Source organism: Aspergillus stella-maris, assembly GCF_047715825.1.
Source record: "Aspergillus stella-maris strain CBS 113639 unplaced genomic scaffold BDV14scaffold_69, whole genome shotgun sequence".
NCBI lineage: Eukaryota > Fungi > Ascomycota > Eurotiomycetes > Eurotiales > Aspergillaceae > Aspergillus > Aspergillus stella-maris.
Window position 1 is genome coordinate 88,437 of NW_027396863.1, and position 15,179 is coordinate 103,615.

General features: G+C 52.0%; 5 protein-coding genes across 5 annotated transcripts; 2 read left to right on the forward strand and 3 right to left on the reverse strand.

The window, feature by feature from the left end:
* Window positions 1-284: 284 nt before the first annotated feature.
* BDV14DRAFT_211310 (glycoside hydrolase) lies at window positions 285-2,872 on the reverse strand (the record flags this gene model as incomplete). Its single annotated transcript, XM_073776072.1, has 2 exons — window positions 285-1,384; window positions 1,447-2,872. The coding sequence occupies 2 exons, from the start codon at window positions 2,870-2,872 to the stop codon at window positions 285-287; spliced, it is 2,526 nt and encodes an 841-aa protein (XP_073624059.1).
* A 493-nt stretch (window positions 2,873-3,365) lies between these two features.
* On the forward strand, window positions 3,366-4,547 carry BDV14DRAFT_204095 (uncharacterized protein; the record flags this gene model as incomplete). The annotated part of the gene is made up of 1 exon (XM_073774447.1): window positions 3,366-4,547. The coding sequence occupies one exon, from the start codon at window positions 3,366-3,368 to the stop codon at window positions 4,545-4,547; it is 1,182 nt and encodes a 393-aa protein (XP_073624060.1).
* Window positions 4,548-4,899: 352 nt separating this feature from the next.
* BDV14DRAFT_181138 (uncharacterized protein) lies at window positions 4,900-7,680 on the reverse strand. Its single transcript, XM_073770016.1, has 9 exons — window positions 7,240-7,680; window positions 6,798-7,174; window positions 6,495-6,751; window positions 6,058-6,438; window positions 5,850-6,007; window positions 5,574-5,802; window positions 5,460-5,519; window positions 5,320-5,412; window positions 4,900-5,267 (listed from the first exon to the last, which is right to left on the reverse strand). Exons 1-9 carry the CDS (start codon window positions 7,384-7,386, stop codon window positions 5,110-5,112), a joined length of 1,860 nt encoding a protein of 619 aa, XP_073624061.1. The 5' UTR covers window positions 7,387-7,680; the 3' UTR covers window positions 4,900-5,109.
* Window positions 7,681-9,619: 1,939 nt separating this feature from the next.
* On the reverse strand, window positions 9,620-12,232 carry BDV14DRAFT_181143 (sugar porter family MFS transporter). Its single transcript, XM_073770017.1, has 3 exons — window positions 11,016-12,232; window positions 10,298-10,960; window positions 9,620-10,239 (listed from the first exon to the last, which is right to left on the reverse strand). The coding sequence occupies exons 1-3, from the start codon at window positions 11,550-11,552 to the stop codon at window positions 9,793-9,795; spliced, it is 1,647 nt and encodes a 548-aa protein (XP_073624062.1). The 5' UTR covers window positions 11,553-12,232; the 3' UTR covers window positions 9,620-9,792.
* A 667-nt stretch (window positions 12,233-12,899) lies between these two features.
* Window positions 12,900-14,559, forward strand: BDV14DRAFT_129535 (Zn(II)2Cys6 transcription factor domain-containing protein). Its single transcript, XM_073766075.1, has 2 exons — window positions 12,900-13,166; window positions 13,212-14,559. Exons 1-2 carry the CDS (start codon window positions 13,074-13,076, stop codon window positions 14,421-14,423), a joined length of 1,305 nt encoding a protein of 434 aa, XP_073624063.1. The 5' UTR covers window positions 12,900-13,073; the 3' UTR covers window positions 14,424-14,559.
* Window positions 14,560-15,179: the final 620 nt, after the last annotated feature.

Here is a 15,179-nt window from a genome sequence, read left to right on the forward strand (position 1 = left end):
TAGAACTCTTGCCGCGATAATCAATCTCGCGCTTGCCTCCCACTGTATCTGGCTTTCACTTCGTGTGCCGGATATCGAGGACCTGGAAGAACATGCTATTGCAATCCTCAAGCCTTGGGCGTCACCAGGTCCCAGCGTAGAGGCAATGCTGCGATTGACAATCTCTCTGAAAGACAAGCGACGGATTGTCCGTCTAATGAGGTAGTATGTAGGCATATATCCAATTTCCGTTTCTATACTTGAGTCAAAAATTATACATTTTCCATTTCAGGTGATACAATGAGTTACTCTACAGTGACTGTTTCAGATGTCGAAATATTCCGCGAACTGTTTCCGACAAAAACCTGGTACTTACCAGGGTCAATCCTCCATCCAGGACTGCCAACATCATACCAAGCGAATGATGAAGGGTCCAATGTAATCTCGACACGCTCCGATGCGCCAGGATGTATCTCAATCTTTGCAAACCCAGCCAATCCTTTGGCTACCTTCTGATCCTCAGGTACCGCGCTCGAAGACGAAACGTAAACCTGCACCACTTCCTTCCCAGGCACAGAGCCCGTGTTCGTAACTGTAGCGAAGATGCGGGCAGTCCGTGATTTATCAATAGCGATATTTCCATGCACCTTGACGTCACTTATCTCGAAACTGGTATAAGAGAGCCCAAATCCAAAGGGCCAAAGAGGTTCCAGGTTATGCGCGTCCAACCAGCGATACCCGACCAGGACTCCCTCGCCGTATTCCGCTTGGTCAGTCTCGGGGTTACCTGGGAACCACTTGTGGGATCCGTGGTCCTCAATGCGCTTGGGAAAGGTGACTGGGAGTTTGCCGGATGGATTGACGGTGCCCAGCAGCACATTAGCAAGAGCATTTCCGTTCTCTTGTCCCTGGTACCAGGCGTGTACAATGCCAGAGACTTCGTTCGCCCAGGGCATCGCAATGGCACATGCAGACTGAGTCACCACAACGGTGTTGCTGTTTGCTTCTGCGACAGCCTGGATGAACTCATCTGTCCGCCTGGGCAGTGACAGCGAAACTCGATCACATCCTTCGCGCTCAGTGTCGTTGTTGTGTCCTGCGACCACGACCACCACGTCCGCGTCCTTTGCAGCTTGCAGAGCTTTGTCGAACATGGCATCCTCATGGTGCTGGATTAACATCCCAACCTTGACACCAGCGATGCGATGGAAGCGCGTATTGTCATGAGGCCTCGTCGGCGGCGGCACAACAACATTGTCTATGCGGAATGTATACTGTTCACCTGCATTCAAATGCATTGTCGTCGTCTTATCGGGACTGCTGCAGTTCATAAAATGGGCGCATATCTGCGTCCACTCCGTGTTGTCGATGAGTAACTTGTCGTTGACGAAGAACCTGGCTTTGCCTGTGTTCGATTATCGTAGATGCCACTTGTCGTCGGTGTAAAGATGCCCCTGGCTCTGAAACAAAAGGTCTTTCCCTTCAGCGCGTTTGGAATGTCTCCGTCGCTCATGAGGTACACCATTGAGTCTTGCCAGTACGTTGTAGCCACAACTTCTCCTTCGAATGAGTGGCCGTGGTAGAAGTCAACCTGGACGCCTTGTCTACATCCATCGGGTGTTGTCAAGATGTCTCCAAGGAGTGGTAAATGGAGATGAGTCTGAATTCCCTGCTCGTAGACAATCTCAAGGTCCGGATTCATATCCTGTGCGGTCTTGACCAGCGAATCGTGCGGGTTCGTCACGTAGTAGGGGTTGACAATTGCGCTGCCACTTCCTCCAGCAGTTGGCGTCTTCGCGTTCGGTCCAAGTATGGCGAGCTTCTTTAATTCCTTCGGTTGCAGGGGCAGTATGGTTCCCTTGTTCTTTAACAACACTATGCCACCCTCTGCTGCCTCTCGTGCTGTGTCTCTGTACTCAGGATGATCAACTGTCTCTTCACCGTCCATGATATTCTCTGCTCGTTCCTCATTGTTTGCAAGTCTATCCTTCTGAGGCTGAGCAACAAGACGTCCCGCGCGCTGAAGCGTCTTCAAAACGCGCAGCACCGATGGATTAATATCCTCTTCCTCAGAGACTCTCCCATCCCTAACAGCCTCCTCAAGCGCCTTCCCATACCTAAACGCCGGCCCGGGCATCTCCAAATCCGTGGTCGCCTTGATACTCAACACGGTATCATTCAACCCACCCCAATCACTCATAACCAGCCCCTGAAACCCCCACTCCTCACGCAAAATCCCCTTCACAAGAACCTCACTGCAATCAGCATGAACCCCATTAATCTTCGGATACGCAACCATAGCCGTCCATGGGTCAGCGCTTAGCGCCATCTCAAATGGCCTGAGATAGATCTCTCTCAGCGTCCGCTCATCAATCCTCTCATCCATATTGAACCGCCTCGTCTCCTGATCATTCCCGACGAAATGCTTCATACATGCACCAACACCCTGACATTGTACGCCGACTATGTATTCCCTCGCCATGGAGCCCGTGAGAAACGGATCCTCCCCGAAATTCTCAAAATTCCTCCCCCCAAACGGACTCCGGGAGATATTCATCGTGGGTGCCAAAAGAACATGGGCTTGCTTCTGCCTCGCCTCGGCACCAAGGACCCCTGCCATCCGTCTAACAAGGTCTCTGTCAAATGTAGCAGCGAGTGAGATACCACAGGGGATAAATGTTGTTCGGGACCCGTTGGTCCACTTTGCGCCGCGCACGCCGGCGGGGCCGTCTGTTGTTTTTAGGGGGGATATGCTGTGGGTTGGAAGGGGGGTGGTTTCCCACATGTTGTGGCTGGAGAGGAGGGTGCATTTTTCTGATAGAGAGAGGCGGTTGAGGATTTTGGTTGGGAGGTCGAGGTCGAGGTCGATGTTGGGAGCGTTAGGGTCAGTCATTTTGCTGTGTCTGGTTAGGAGGAATCCTAAACTTGCAAATGAGGAGTGCGATGAGTATAAGGAGATAAGCAATATATAGTTCGTACTTGTAATAAGAGCCTTGATCTTGATCTTCATCTCCTTGGGTGGAGATGTCACTGTCCACCAGGCGGCATCTGGCGGGAAATGCCGCCTCTGGGGGTACTTGGAGACTGGTATTGCGGGCTTCTAGTAGATGCCGCCGCTGCCGCTTTGCTTTGGACTAGACCACGGTGGTTATGTCACTGTTGAAGAGAGAAACCACTCACTTGGTCACTTCGTTATCTCCGGCCTGTTCCTTTTGCGGTACTACAATTTGCGATGGGAGACTCTTGTAGCTTTCCGAATCTCTCCTGACTCGGCCACAGATATATCCCCCCTTCATATTCAACCTCCAAACACCCCTCAATACATACCCAACTGTGCCTCTCTAGCCTCCATTCAGCGCGTCGGAGGATCTTTCACAAACAGCGCAATGTCTCCCACTCAACCAACCCCACAATGCATCGCACTCGCAAGCTTCGCAAACATGTTCAGCGTCGGAACCCTGTACGCGCTCAGCATCCTACAAACGCAGCTCCCCCGACTCCTCGACATTCCGCAGTCCTGGGCCTACGCCCCCTTCGCATGTGCAAGTCTAGGTCTCTCCCTGGGCGTCGGGACATGTTCTTCCCTCGTCAAGCGCTTAAATGCGAGAACCGCTGCGGCCGCAGGGTCGGTCCTCTGGGGCGTTGCCGTGTTACTGGCGGGTCATTTCTTGATGTTGCCATCGTTCGGATATTTTCATGTCGCGCTGTTCGTTGGTGGGATTGGTGTAGGCTGGACGTACCTCGCTGTCGTTGTTTGGATAGGTGGGAATTTACCTGTGTCGTCGCTTGCGAGGACGGCCATTGGGCCGTTGGGGTTTTCGTCTGGTGCTGCGGGTTGTTTTACTTTATCTTCGGTGTTAGATTTCGATGGGCTTGCTTTGTTGCAATTGGGAGGGTATCTTAAGCTTGCTGGAGGAGGGTTCGTTACTGTGGGCGTTACGACTCTCCTACTCATCCCGGGTGTAAAGAAGACCGTTCAACCCGATCAGCCAGCTTCTTCGTTTACGGGAACCCTCCCCGGACGCTTCTTCTTCCAGGTCCTACTCTTCTTCAATGCTCTACCCGGAATGACTCTCTTCGCTGCCTTTCTACCAACGGCCAAGTACCACACCACCGTCAACAGCCCATATATCATACCGCTCTACCTCACCCCACTAGCTCTAGGCGGTATTCTCTCACCCACTCTCAGCTGTCTCCTTCGTCCAAAGACACTATTCAGCACCCTTCTCACCGTCCGCGGGATAGCGCTCTTGACATTCGCGTACACACCCAGCAAGCCCACATTCCTCTTGACTCTGGGTATAATCCTCTTCGCGCACGGAGTAGGATTCAGTACACTCCCCGGTATAATCAAGAGTCGCCTGGCACAGGGCTCATCCGCGTCCAAGTCTGGATTGTTTGCGCAGCACTACGGTCTTATTCTGACGACTTGGGGACTCGCTGGTGTTGTGGGAAGTATACTGAATACCCTCTTCATATCTGAAACCGATGACTTTACTCCTGTTGCTGGAATTTTGGCGGTTATTGTTCTCAGTTTTGCGGGTTGCATGCGGTTTGTACGGTTCTAGACCTAGGTAAAAGGGCATCCCTTGGCCTCTACCTAATGGACCTAGTATACCTATGCCAAGAGAGAGACGCAATATCAGCTTTGGAAGGAGCGTCCCGCCGACAGAGTACTTTTGGAAAGTGCGGCACGAAATCTAATAGGAAGGGGCAACCCTCCTGCTTCCAGGATATGTAAGGAGCGAGGTATGGTTTAGGAAGGAGCGATCGGACAAGGTTAGGTAGAGTTATGAAAGGAGCGGCTGTCTTGCTTGCTCTTGTCGATGGCGAAGGCGCGACGATGAGTACCTATTGACGTCCGCGATGTTTACAAGTTCCATTATCTGCCAGGGCGTGAAGACGGGCTACTGGAAAAGATTCCTATAAGTAGTAGAGATCCATTAGACTACCAAATAAATGGGCTATCAGCCCTGACCCTCCCAAACTGTGACCTGCCGTAGCGAGTCAAATGTACATAACGAGCGATCACATGGTCTTAGACGTAGATTCCTCCCTTCCCTCTTCGAGAGTATTCTCGTCCTCACATCACGAAGCAGCATTCTCGAGCGAGACGAAGTCGCCAATAACTTAGGCGTTGACAGCACCGGCGGCAGTCTTCTCGGATGTTGCGATGATGGCAGGAGGCTTGGGGATCTTCTTGCGAAGAATGTGCCGCTTGAAGAAGTAGGGTAGCCAGACAGTTGTCTCGTGCTTAAGGAAGTCTTTAGTAGGAACCGAGAAGACCTCTGCGAAGATGTTAGTAAACAGCAGACTTCCAAGGGACAGAAGTTGACGTACGATCCAATTCTTCTAGGGTCAACTGTTTGGTTTCTCTGACGAAACAGAATATCATTACCCAGGCGATGAGATTGAGTCCGGCGTAGAAGCCGACTATCTAGGGTTAGCAGGACGACAAGTAGTATTGCGTGACTACTCACAAGCACCAGTCGGAGTCATGACCGTCGTCATGCGAGGGAAGGTCAGACTGAGGACACCAGCTGTGAAAAAACGGTCAGTGGCAGTCAACAGGAAGTGACATTGAGATAGCCTACCAAAGGTGTTGTTGATGGCGACGGCCCACGCCATACCCTGCTCACGCTGGATGGTAGGGAAGACCTCAGACGAGTACTGGAAGGCAACCGGCCCTTCTCCTAAGGAATAACAAATCGTGAACAGGTAGACGAATAGCACGACTGGTCCAACTTGCGCTCCACGGGGGCCGTCGTCCTTTAGCAGCGACAAACCACCAGCCAACAAGAAGATACACATGCCGGGGAACGTCTGCATGAATGTTAGTTGTGGATGCGAACAATATCATGTCGACTCACTATCAAACATAGCGTCCGCCGTCCCTTGGTGTCGATGAGGAACAGTGTGGGAATAGTCGCCAGCACCTGCACGGCACCGTACCCGAGAGACGCATACAAGGCTTCTTCGTCATTGTATCCGGCGTCTCTGAAGATACTGGAACTATAGAAAGAGATGACTGACACAACGGTGAGCAATGAAGCAGTAGTTTTGTGCTAGAAGACATACTGTTGATACCGCACATCTGCTGTGCAAGCATAACGGTCGAAGCACCATAGTTGGATCGCCTAATTCTAGGAACACTGAAGCAGTCGGCCATACGACGGAAGTAGCCGGCACCGCGGGCCTCCTTGAGTTCTTCCTGGTAGATAACATAAGAGTAGTAGTAGTCCCTAGCAGCAATGATATTGTGGGCTCGCAGGCGCGCCATTGATCGGAAGCCTTTGGCAAATTGGCCGTGCTTCATCAGCCATCGAGGAGACTCTGGGCAGAAGAAGATACCGCAACCAAGGATAAAGGATGGAATAAATGCAGAGCCGAGCTGGAGGCGCCAGGCGATGCGGCCGGTGTCCTTGACGATAATGTTGGCGCAGAGGCCGAGGAAGATACCTGATGCAGTCAGTGTTGATCGTAGCTATCTAACCCAATCCAATTGAATAACGTACCTGCGACAACCCATAACTGCCAGAACATGACCAGCGCACCGCGAGTCCGGTGGGGAGCCATTTCAGCAGAGAAGATGGGCACGGTAGCGTTCTTCGCTCCGATACCAATGCCCATGACGAACCGTGCAGCAAACAGTCCTTGCCATGATTTTGCAAATCCAGAACCAATTGGCGTAGCAGTCAGACACAGCGAAGTAAGGAAGATCTCTCCTCGTCGCCCAAGGTAGTGATTAAGGGGATCGGTGAGGAAGGCACCACTGGGGCAGTCAGCATCAGCCTTGTCTGCAGGTAGAACGCACGAACATGAGACCAGCGCTCAAGAAAATGACCGCGTTAACCACTCCAACAATCCATTCGTCCCTTCCTTCACCTGCGATATTGAACTCGTCGTGGAATTGCAGATTGGCTCCGTTGGATCCAGTCTGATCCCATCCCTGGGTGGCAGCGCCGACCGCACAGAGACCGATAGAATACCACAACATCTTTGGTCCGTGCCATTTGTGTTTGAACTCGTACTCGAGAGCGCCCCACTCGTCCGGAGCTAGCTCAGGGATGTTCATGAATCCATCGGGGTCGCGCGCGACCAGGGCGGCTTTTCCGAAGAGGTCGGCGTGCTCCTCCAAGCCATGGGTGTTCGCAAAGTTGCGGGCGTCATAGACAGCTTGCTCGCGAGTTACGGCCTGTAAAGATCCATGAGGTCAATTAAATGCTCAATGACACATCCTTTGAGACCTATGATACTTACCTGGAGAGGATTCTTGATCAGGTTGACAGCGGTGGACTGACGACGCTCCTCTGCAGCCGAAACCTCCTGCTTAGGAGCAACATCCTTCTCTTCGACCGCTTCCTGAAAGGTAGGAGGAGGCACCTCGGGGGTGATTTTTTCGCTCATGGTGGTGGATTGATGGCAGCAGGGGTAGCTGGAAGAGAGCAAAGGAATAGCTGGGAAGAAATCACTTCAAGCGAGGTAAGACGCGCCAGTCTAACAGTATTAATGCCAATTCCCCCGCGCCCAATCGAAACCAGAAAATGCGCATGCACAAAGAAAACAAAGCCAGCTGGTTGGGGCGCAGCGTCGCCATGGGCATGAAGAGCAAGGGCTCGATTGGTGGAATTGGCCGTTCGCCCACCAGAGCAAACGACACAGTCGCACCGAGTGGCATCAATTCGCAGAGCCTTATTGCTCCTGTGCCGTGTGTGGCTTGAAACAGTCCTATGGCGGTGCCCAAAGCGCATTTCAAAAAGAACCAGGGTGAGATTCGCGAGTTTCACCTGTCACTCAAGGCTGCATCGAGGCACGATTGACCCGATCGGCCTGGATCTTGACGCAGGTGTCAAATCTGAAAGAACGAGATCGAACTCCTTTTCCGGGTGCATCCAAAGTGGATGATCTTCTTTGTTCGTCAAGACCCCGGATTCCCCAGGGTTTCCACAGAGTCCAGACTGGCGGTGGGTGCCCCAGCCTTGGGGGGTTGCATGATTGGTTCTCGCAGCGTGTCAAGGCCAAAGAAGAAACAGTAAGCAAAGCACAAGGCAGGCAGAATGCGGATATGACTCCTCTTACAAGTCTTGCTTAGTGCGTCTGGGCGCTGCCGGGCATCCTTGGTCTTGTTCCTTCGTTTCCTGATAGTTTGGCAGTCGTGCTCACCCAAAGCATTCTTGTCAGTCTGGCCGTATCGACCCTCTAAGCCAAGAATAAATCATAAACACAACGACAAGCCATGCCATGTGGTTTAGGAATACAGCCAAGCAATGCGGGATTTAGCAAGCAAGTCACGGCAACTCTTCTCCAGCCCAAGAAATCCCAGATGGCGCCATGTGCAATTGCGGGGAACAATGCCCTATAAATTGCCCAAGACCCCAAGGATCGTCACCTGCTCTACAGAGCTGTACACTATTCCTTGTATAGGCAGTTCTGACGCCGGGCTGATCCTTTGGTTCGGGCTACACCTCTGCCACCCTATCCAAGTACCACTCGCTTACGCTGACCAGGGTCTGGCACCACTGCAGTCAACCCCGCCGGGCAAAGAACCGAGTCTCCGACGAGGGGTTACGTCTAGTCAGCTTGCTAACCTTCCGATCGAGTCCTATGAATCGTCAGTTGCACAGGAATGATCCCTAGCCTTTCCTAGTTCTGGTCCCTAAATAAGCCTAACTTGGTGTCACCCCGCAGTCCAGCCTGGAGTAGAGGTCTCTGAGTTTCAGCTTGGTTACATTCAACCACGCCATAGTGCCCGTCGACATGCCATTGACTCGCTCATCGCACAAGCCCTGTGCACATTTTGACTTTATCCTTTCAGGCTGACCATGCCGGGGCTGACTTCACCCCGCTTGATGTCATGAGGGAGTATCCTGTATACGTCGGTTTCCAGCCGCAGCAGAAGCCACAATATAACGCCTGGTCAATGCTTTCAGCTGGGATCCTTGTGACCTGGGGCAGTGGCACTGTTTTCTTTGTTCATACATGTGGTGTTTCCAAGAGTCCGGTACTGTGGTGGCAGCTCCCTCGGGCTTCGCCGCGGGTGTTTACCATCTCTCTCTCCCTTATGATCATGAGGTGATCTATAGAGCTCGGAAACTATCTGTTGGGTAGCACAATACCTAGGTGGGCTCAGGCGACGGCAACAATACTGAGCAATCAACAGCGTAGAACCTGGCATTCTACCCCAGTAAGAGTTGAGCATCTGTCTCCGGGCAAACCTGGTGTCGTTATGGGAGTTATGTCCCCGCCTAAACAAGCCCTCACCATGAAGCGTTTTCTCTGACAGGACAATATGTTGAACCTTCGAAGAAGATTACCTCCATGTCCGCGCTCGCAGTCTTTTAGCAAACTGGACTTCCGTCTTCCGGGCCGAACGGGACGTTGGATGCCCGTTTATACGAGGTAATTGATTTCCCGATGTTCTCCCCGGATGCCCCGGCTCAGGTTATTAACTAGTCTGCACCGTGAGGGTTTGGGGGATAAGAGCATTCCGATGCACGTCCCGGGTTAGGGATCTCCCGCTGTACCTTCTCCGTAGTCTACGTGCGCCGGCCGCCCTCGAGAACTTTGAGATGGATGAGCGTTCGGTGGAAAGTACTTCTCCTCGAGAATGGTTCTTCAATAAGTCGCAGTGCCGACTCTAGCCAGTGATTCGACAGGTTGCGATTTGTAATTCATCTTATTTGGGTCTTGTTCCAGCAAGGTTCATGTTCCCTTGAATCAAATCTATCATAGCCACCATCTATATCTATCAATCATCAAACAAGTATATACAAATCTCATCATCCATAGCCAAATCTATACCCCATTCAGACCTCAAGGCGAAGCGGACCCCGCCTCATCCTTCTGATCCTCAACATGCTTCCCCCCCGGCGCATCACCACCATCCTTCCCAAAAACCCCCTCCTTAATCTCAAACCTGAACTGCTCCTCATCCTCCTTAAGCTGCTCCTTGAGCAACGCATGCGCGCGCCAAACAGGCTTGATTTCAAACAGGCGATCCACAGCCTCAAGTGGGATTCCACTTGTTTCGGGGACCAGGAAGAAGGCGAAGAAGAATGCCAAAAACGACAAGGAGGCGAAGAAGAAGTACACGCCGTAGTTCATCTTTTCGAACATTTGCTTTGTGAAGCGCGATACGAGGAAGTTGAAGAGCCAGTTGCTGGCTGTTGTTGCTGCTTGTGCGAGGGAGCGGATGTTTGGGTCGAAGAATTCGGAGTTGCAGACCCAGGGGGTGCCGTTCCAGGTTGGTGTGTAGACGGCCTTTAAAGAAATTTTCAGTATGGAGGATAGTGAGAAAGGGCAGGGGAAGGCAACATACAGTCCACAGGTAGAAGAAGAAGATAGCAGCGATACCACCACCATTCAAGTGATCGGTCGGGTTCTCCTCGGGCCTCACAACCTCAATGTAAGCACCGATAACCCACATGCAAATGGATCCAACAATCGCACCACCAAGCAACAAGTTCCGGCGACCAAGCTGGTCAACCAGGAAGAGCAACCAGACAAAGGTCATAACGGCTTTAATGACACCGAAAATACCAGTCATCCAACCGACATCAGCCTCAGAAACACCAATACTCTGGAAGATCGTCGGAGAGTAATAGTTGATAGCATTAATCCCCGACCCATTCTGCCAGAAGAACAACATGCATCCGACGAAAAGACGGTACATAATTGCCTTGCGACGATACACGGATTGGAAGGGCTTCCAAAACCCAACGCCCACGGTGGCGATTTGCTCTTCGAGCGCTTGGTCAATGGCGGCGACTTCCTCGGTGATGTAGATGTCGGTTTCGTCGAGCTGGCGGATCCAGCACAGGTTTGCCATGGCTTGGGCGCGACGGCCCTTGAGGAAGAGCCATCTCGGTGATTCGCGGATCCAGAGTGAGCCGATGAAGAGGAGACCGGAGGGGATGATTTGCACGGCGAAGGGGATGATCCATTGTTGGTGCGTTGAGGGCATGTGCATTTCGACGCCGTACTATGGATAGTATTAGTTGCGTCAATGCATATTTAGAGGGGATGCTGGCACTCACGTTGATCCAGAATCCAACCAGACCACCAATTTGCCAACCTAGTTCATACAGACCAACCAATCGACCACGAATAGCCGGCGGTGCAAGTTCCGAAATATAGATGGGAATAATATTCGACGCAACACCGGTTCCAAGTCCCGACAGTACACGTCCAGCATACATGATTCCTAACCCACTGGACCCCTTCGTCCCGCACGACAACCCAGCACCAAGCGTGAACACTGCAGCGGCAACAACCAAACTCCATTTCCGGCCCAGCCAGTGGCCGAGTCCGTATGTGAAGATTGCACCGAAGAATGCACCAGCAATGAAGAGAGACACGATGTTCTCGCTAATAAGGTTCACCTCGTCAGAGGTCATGTCGTCGAAGCCAAACTCTCTTTCAAAAGAGGCCAGTGTGATCGTCGTGCCGATAAAGGCTGATGTATACCCGATCATGTTGGAACCGCATGATGCAATGAGGGCAAGCACGTAGATGCGCCAGTTGTAGACGTTCTTGGGAGTTGGTCGGTCTTCGACCAGGGTGAGTTTTGCCATGGTGATGACCTTGCTTTGCTAAGAGTAAGGTATCAGGCTATGACTCGGGGAGTAAATGAGAAGAGAAACAAAGATAGAGACAGTGACTCAGAGACCGAGGGAGAAGGGCTTCTAAAAAGCAGCGCAGAAACTTCGGGGTTTGGCAACTCCAGCCCTCTCCACAATTACAAGATACGATGACTTGGGGATTGGGGATTCTGGGGCATGAGGAATAGACAGGCTGCGATAGGTACGTTGCAAGTGCACACCCCACGTCAGCAGCAGATGAACAGCTCGGGGGAGCGTTTTCCCCAGGTTGAGGGCAGTCTCTTAGCCGCCATCTCCAAGATTTCACCCCAAGTTCCCAACAAGTGTGCCTGTAAGCGAGCTGGGCGGGATAGTGCTCTGCCACGGGGAAGCCAGAAGACTCTGCCGGGAGCATTGGCCAGGTCGGCAGGGGTACTCTGTAGAAAGTCCACCGTCGGGCCGTGTTGGCCACTCACAGAGCCAAGTCGGGTCCTTTTGGCCATCTTTTCTGGTCCTTTGCGGGCCGATGGCTCCAGTCTCGAGGGGAAAGCGCTTAGCCCGGGCTCGGAGGATGGCCGATTTCGCTCATAGCATAATGATCGACATTTTAGAGGTAAGCATTTAAGAAGATGGGATTTCGCTTATCCTAGATGTGCTTTTGACGTCGTTTTGCAGATGTAGAAAGATGCTTTGGGACGTGAAGCTTGAGCAAATTGGCGTTCTTGGTCCCGTAGATGTGGCCTCAGGCAAAAACCCAACCACGGTTGAACCCCGGCGCGGAGCTTTGATATTCCGTTAAATGGAACATTAATAACCCGGCACCCCGGGTAAACTGCCCAGAAGTAGACCATACACTCACGTGATTTGCCTGCGTCAAGCAGCGTCAAGGTCCTGCTCGTCTTCAAGGTGCCTAGGCTCTGGAAATCGCGATATCGATCACTGGTCATGCTCTTTGTACTCGTAGATATTGATATTGATGGGAGACATTGTAATTCAAAGCAAATTCGCTGGATGCGACCGTAGCGAACATGTCCCAGCTGGATGCTCCTTCCCAACTATATATCTTTTGCTCCTGTACAGAAGACCACCTGCCCTTGTGCCTCTGGCAACCTGAAGACGTTTTTATACTCATCTTGGTTTTAGCATTAACGCTCAAGGTACTCATCTCTGCTGTGATCTCTTCCAGGACACCTGTGCACCAGGGCGTGAACTAGCACCCACAGTAGTATTGTTGTTCGACTCGAACATCAAGTCCAGACAAGGGACTCACGCTGAACCCTGCACCCCCGGAGCACTAGCCAGTCTGAGCCTTAAATTCTTAATATCAAACAGGGATGGGCAGGGAAGATCCGGGGTCGAGATGAAACCCTGACGGGCTAGCTCAGCCTTAACCTGCCCCTCCTCACTTCCCAAGTTTTAGCCTGCTTGATAATCGCCTCCTGAATCTCCTCCATGTCCTCCTGATTCTGAGCAGACCAATTCTCCCAGCAGGAATGCACCTTCACGGAGTCGGCCATGGCCAGCACTCTGCCATCCTCCAAGAAACCGCGCAAGTTCCACCGCAAGTCGCGATATGGCTGTCTACAATGCAAACAACGAAGGACCAAGGTATTTCGAATGTTCCTAGCGCAGGGATTATATTGACTTGGCCAGTGCGATGAAACGAGACCAACCTGCAACAACTGTGCCTTGCGAAGTCTCGACTGCTCTCTACAGAAATTCGAGTCAGCGACCGGCCGTCAGGTAGCTACAAGGACCAACAGAAGTGCCTTTACACTTCCATCGCTTCAGTGGTCGATACCTACGAGTCAGCCCTCGTTCTGCCGCAGCAATACACGCGATCTTGAGGTCTACGCCCACTTCCAGACCAACACTGCTGGGAGCCTCTACCACAATGCTGTATTCAAAGACATTTATCGCTTGGAGTTCCCGAGAATGGCACAGTCATTTCCTTTTGTCGGTCGTGGCCTCTTGAGCATTGCCTATGTTCACCTTGCATCTCTGTCCCGAGAATCAACGCCCCTGCTCGCGGAAGCTGCCTTTCACGTCAACCAGGCACTGCCGCAGTATCTAGAGACGCTCAAGGTTATGACTCAGGAGAACTCTGCCGCCTTGTTCGCATTTGCAACCCTGGTGGTCCTGTTTACCCTTGCCAACGCCAACGAAGAGTGCGGCGCTCTTCTTCAGACAGCAAAGAACCCGTTGAAAAAGGGGGAAGCATGTCGAGGGCTCGCGGTCAACGCCGCTCGCGTCATCCATGCTCATCACAATATTTTTGGCATATTCTGGCGGTGTCAACGGTGGATCTCATCTGGCCCGCTCGCGCCCATTATTCAACGCTACAGCCCACCGATGCTGAGTGAGCCTTTAGTGAGCTGGATCAGGATCGAAGATGCGCACCTTGTGACATTGAGTCGACTGTGGGAGGATGATGCTGCTCTTCTTCCAGATCAGAAGTGGGCTCTGTCTGACTCTTTGACCTCGCTCCGCGATACCTTTGCAATGGTCACTCAGTTGACCATTCTACCACCGTCACACGTCAGCAATAACCCAGACTTGGCGACGATCCATCGAGCATTGTCCGCCGGGCGTCTGGACGACCTACCAAGTGTAATGACATGGTACATCCGCCTCTCTCCAAGTTTTGTCAACATGATTGAACAAGAAAACCCGTATGCGATGGTCGTGTTTGCGCACTTTTCTATTCTTCTTGACAGATACTGCTCGGCCAGATGGTGGATGCATCAGCTTCCACGGCGGTTTGTGGATATGGCACAGCTGATTCTTGGAGAGGAGAGGAAGCGGTGGATTGAATGGCCCCTGGCAGTAGTTACGAGGGAAAGTGACGCCCTGCTTTTGAGGTGAAGAGAAACAATCCACTACCTTCCTTGCAATGTCCGAGTTCTTAAACTTGGAATGCTTCACGGCTAAGCAGTAGAGTGGCCGAAGGATCCGTCGCGGTATTCCAGACCGGATGCTCGGGTGTCCCTATCTTGATGCCTAGGATTAGTCTATACAAACAGCCAATTGTCCAGCGTCCTGTACGCTATACGCTGTTCCAATTCCAGACCTGGTTTGAGATTACAATCTGCAGCAGGATTCGGGAGTCGGAATTGATGTCATGGTATGCCGTACGGATCAAGAGGCTGAGGCTAGTCTACTCAGTCCGTTAGTACCGGATCCGAAGTCTTCACATCATACACTGCTGCGACATTTCGCTGAAGCCAACTTTGTTTCATGGCCTCTCTTGAATGCCGAGAATGGACGAGTCTCAAGATCCGGGGTCGTGCCACCTTTAGCCAGAAGTAGAGGCTCCTCCGAAAATAGAGACAGCCTAGGCTCGCTGGCCTGTACATCTGATTCTGGAATGCAGTATGGCCCCGCGTGAGACACGTGAAATGAGCATCGTGAATATTGTGGAGTTGACGTTTAACGGTTGGATCCCCAGGCCCACTGTGCATGCAGAAGCAGAATCGCCGAGTGACCCTACAAGGCAGTCATACTCATGGCACAGACGTTTGTTTCCACATTGGTAGTTTCCTGAAATGTCTCCATGACATAGCCAGGAACATAGTTGTATACTCTGTAAGTGGACACTGGGCAGGCGTTCATCTCCGACAA

Bases quoted from the DNA above. Each gene is read 5' to 3' on its own strand.
- BDV14DRAFT_181138 (XM_073770016.1), bottom strand. From the start codon at position 7,386: ATGAGCGAAAAAATCACCCCCGAGGTGCCTCCTCCTACCTTTCAGGAA. The intron at 5,803-5,849 runs GTGAGTCGACAT...ACATTCATGCAG, and splicing joins GGCGGACGCTATGTTTGATA to ACGTTCCCCGGCATGTGTAT. The intron at 5,413-5,459 runs GTGAGTAGTCAC...AACCCTAGATAG, and splicing joins CATGACTCCGACTGGTGCTT to TCGGCTTCTACGCCGGACTC.
- BDV14DRAFT_181143 (XM_073770017.1), bottom strand. From the start codon at position 11,552: ATGGCAAAACTCACCCTGGTCGAAGACCGACCAACTCCCAAGAACGTC. The intron at 10,961-11,015 runs GTGAGTGCCAGC...TACTATCCATAG, and splicing joins TGGTTGGATTCTGGATCAAC to TACGGCGTCGAAATGCACAT. The intron at 10,240-10,297 runs GTATGTTGCCTT...ATTTCTTTAAAG, and splicing joins TCTTCTTCTACCTGTGGACT to GCCGTCTACACACCAACCTG.
- BDV14DRAFT_129535 (XM_073766075.1), top strand. From the start codon at position 13,074: ATGGCCAGCACTCTGCCATCCTCCAAGAAACCGCGCAAGTTCCACCGC. The intron at 13,167-13,211 runs GTATTTCGAATG...TGACTTGGCCAG, and splicing joins GCAAACAACGAAGGACCAAG to TGCGATGAAACGAGACCAAC.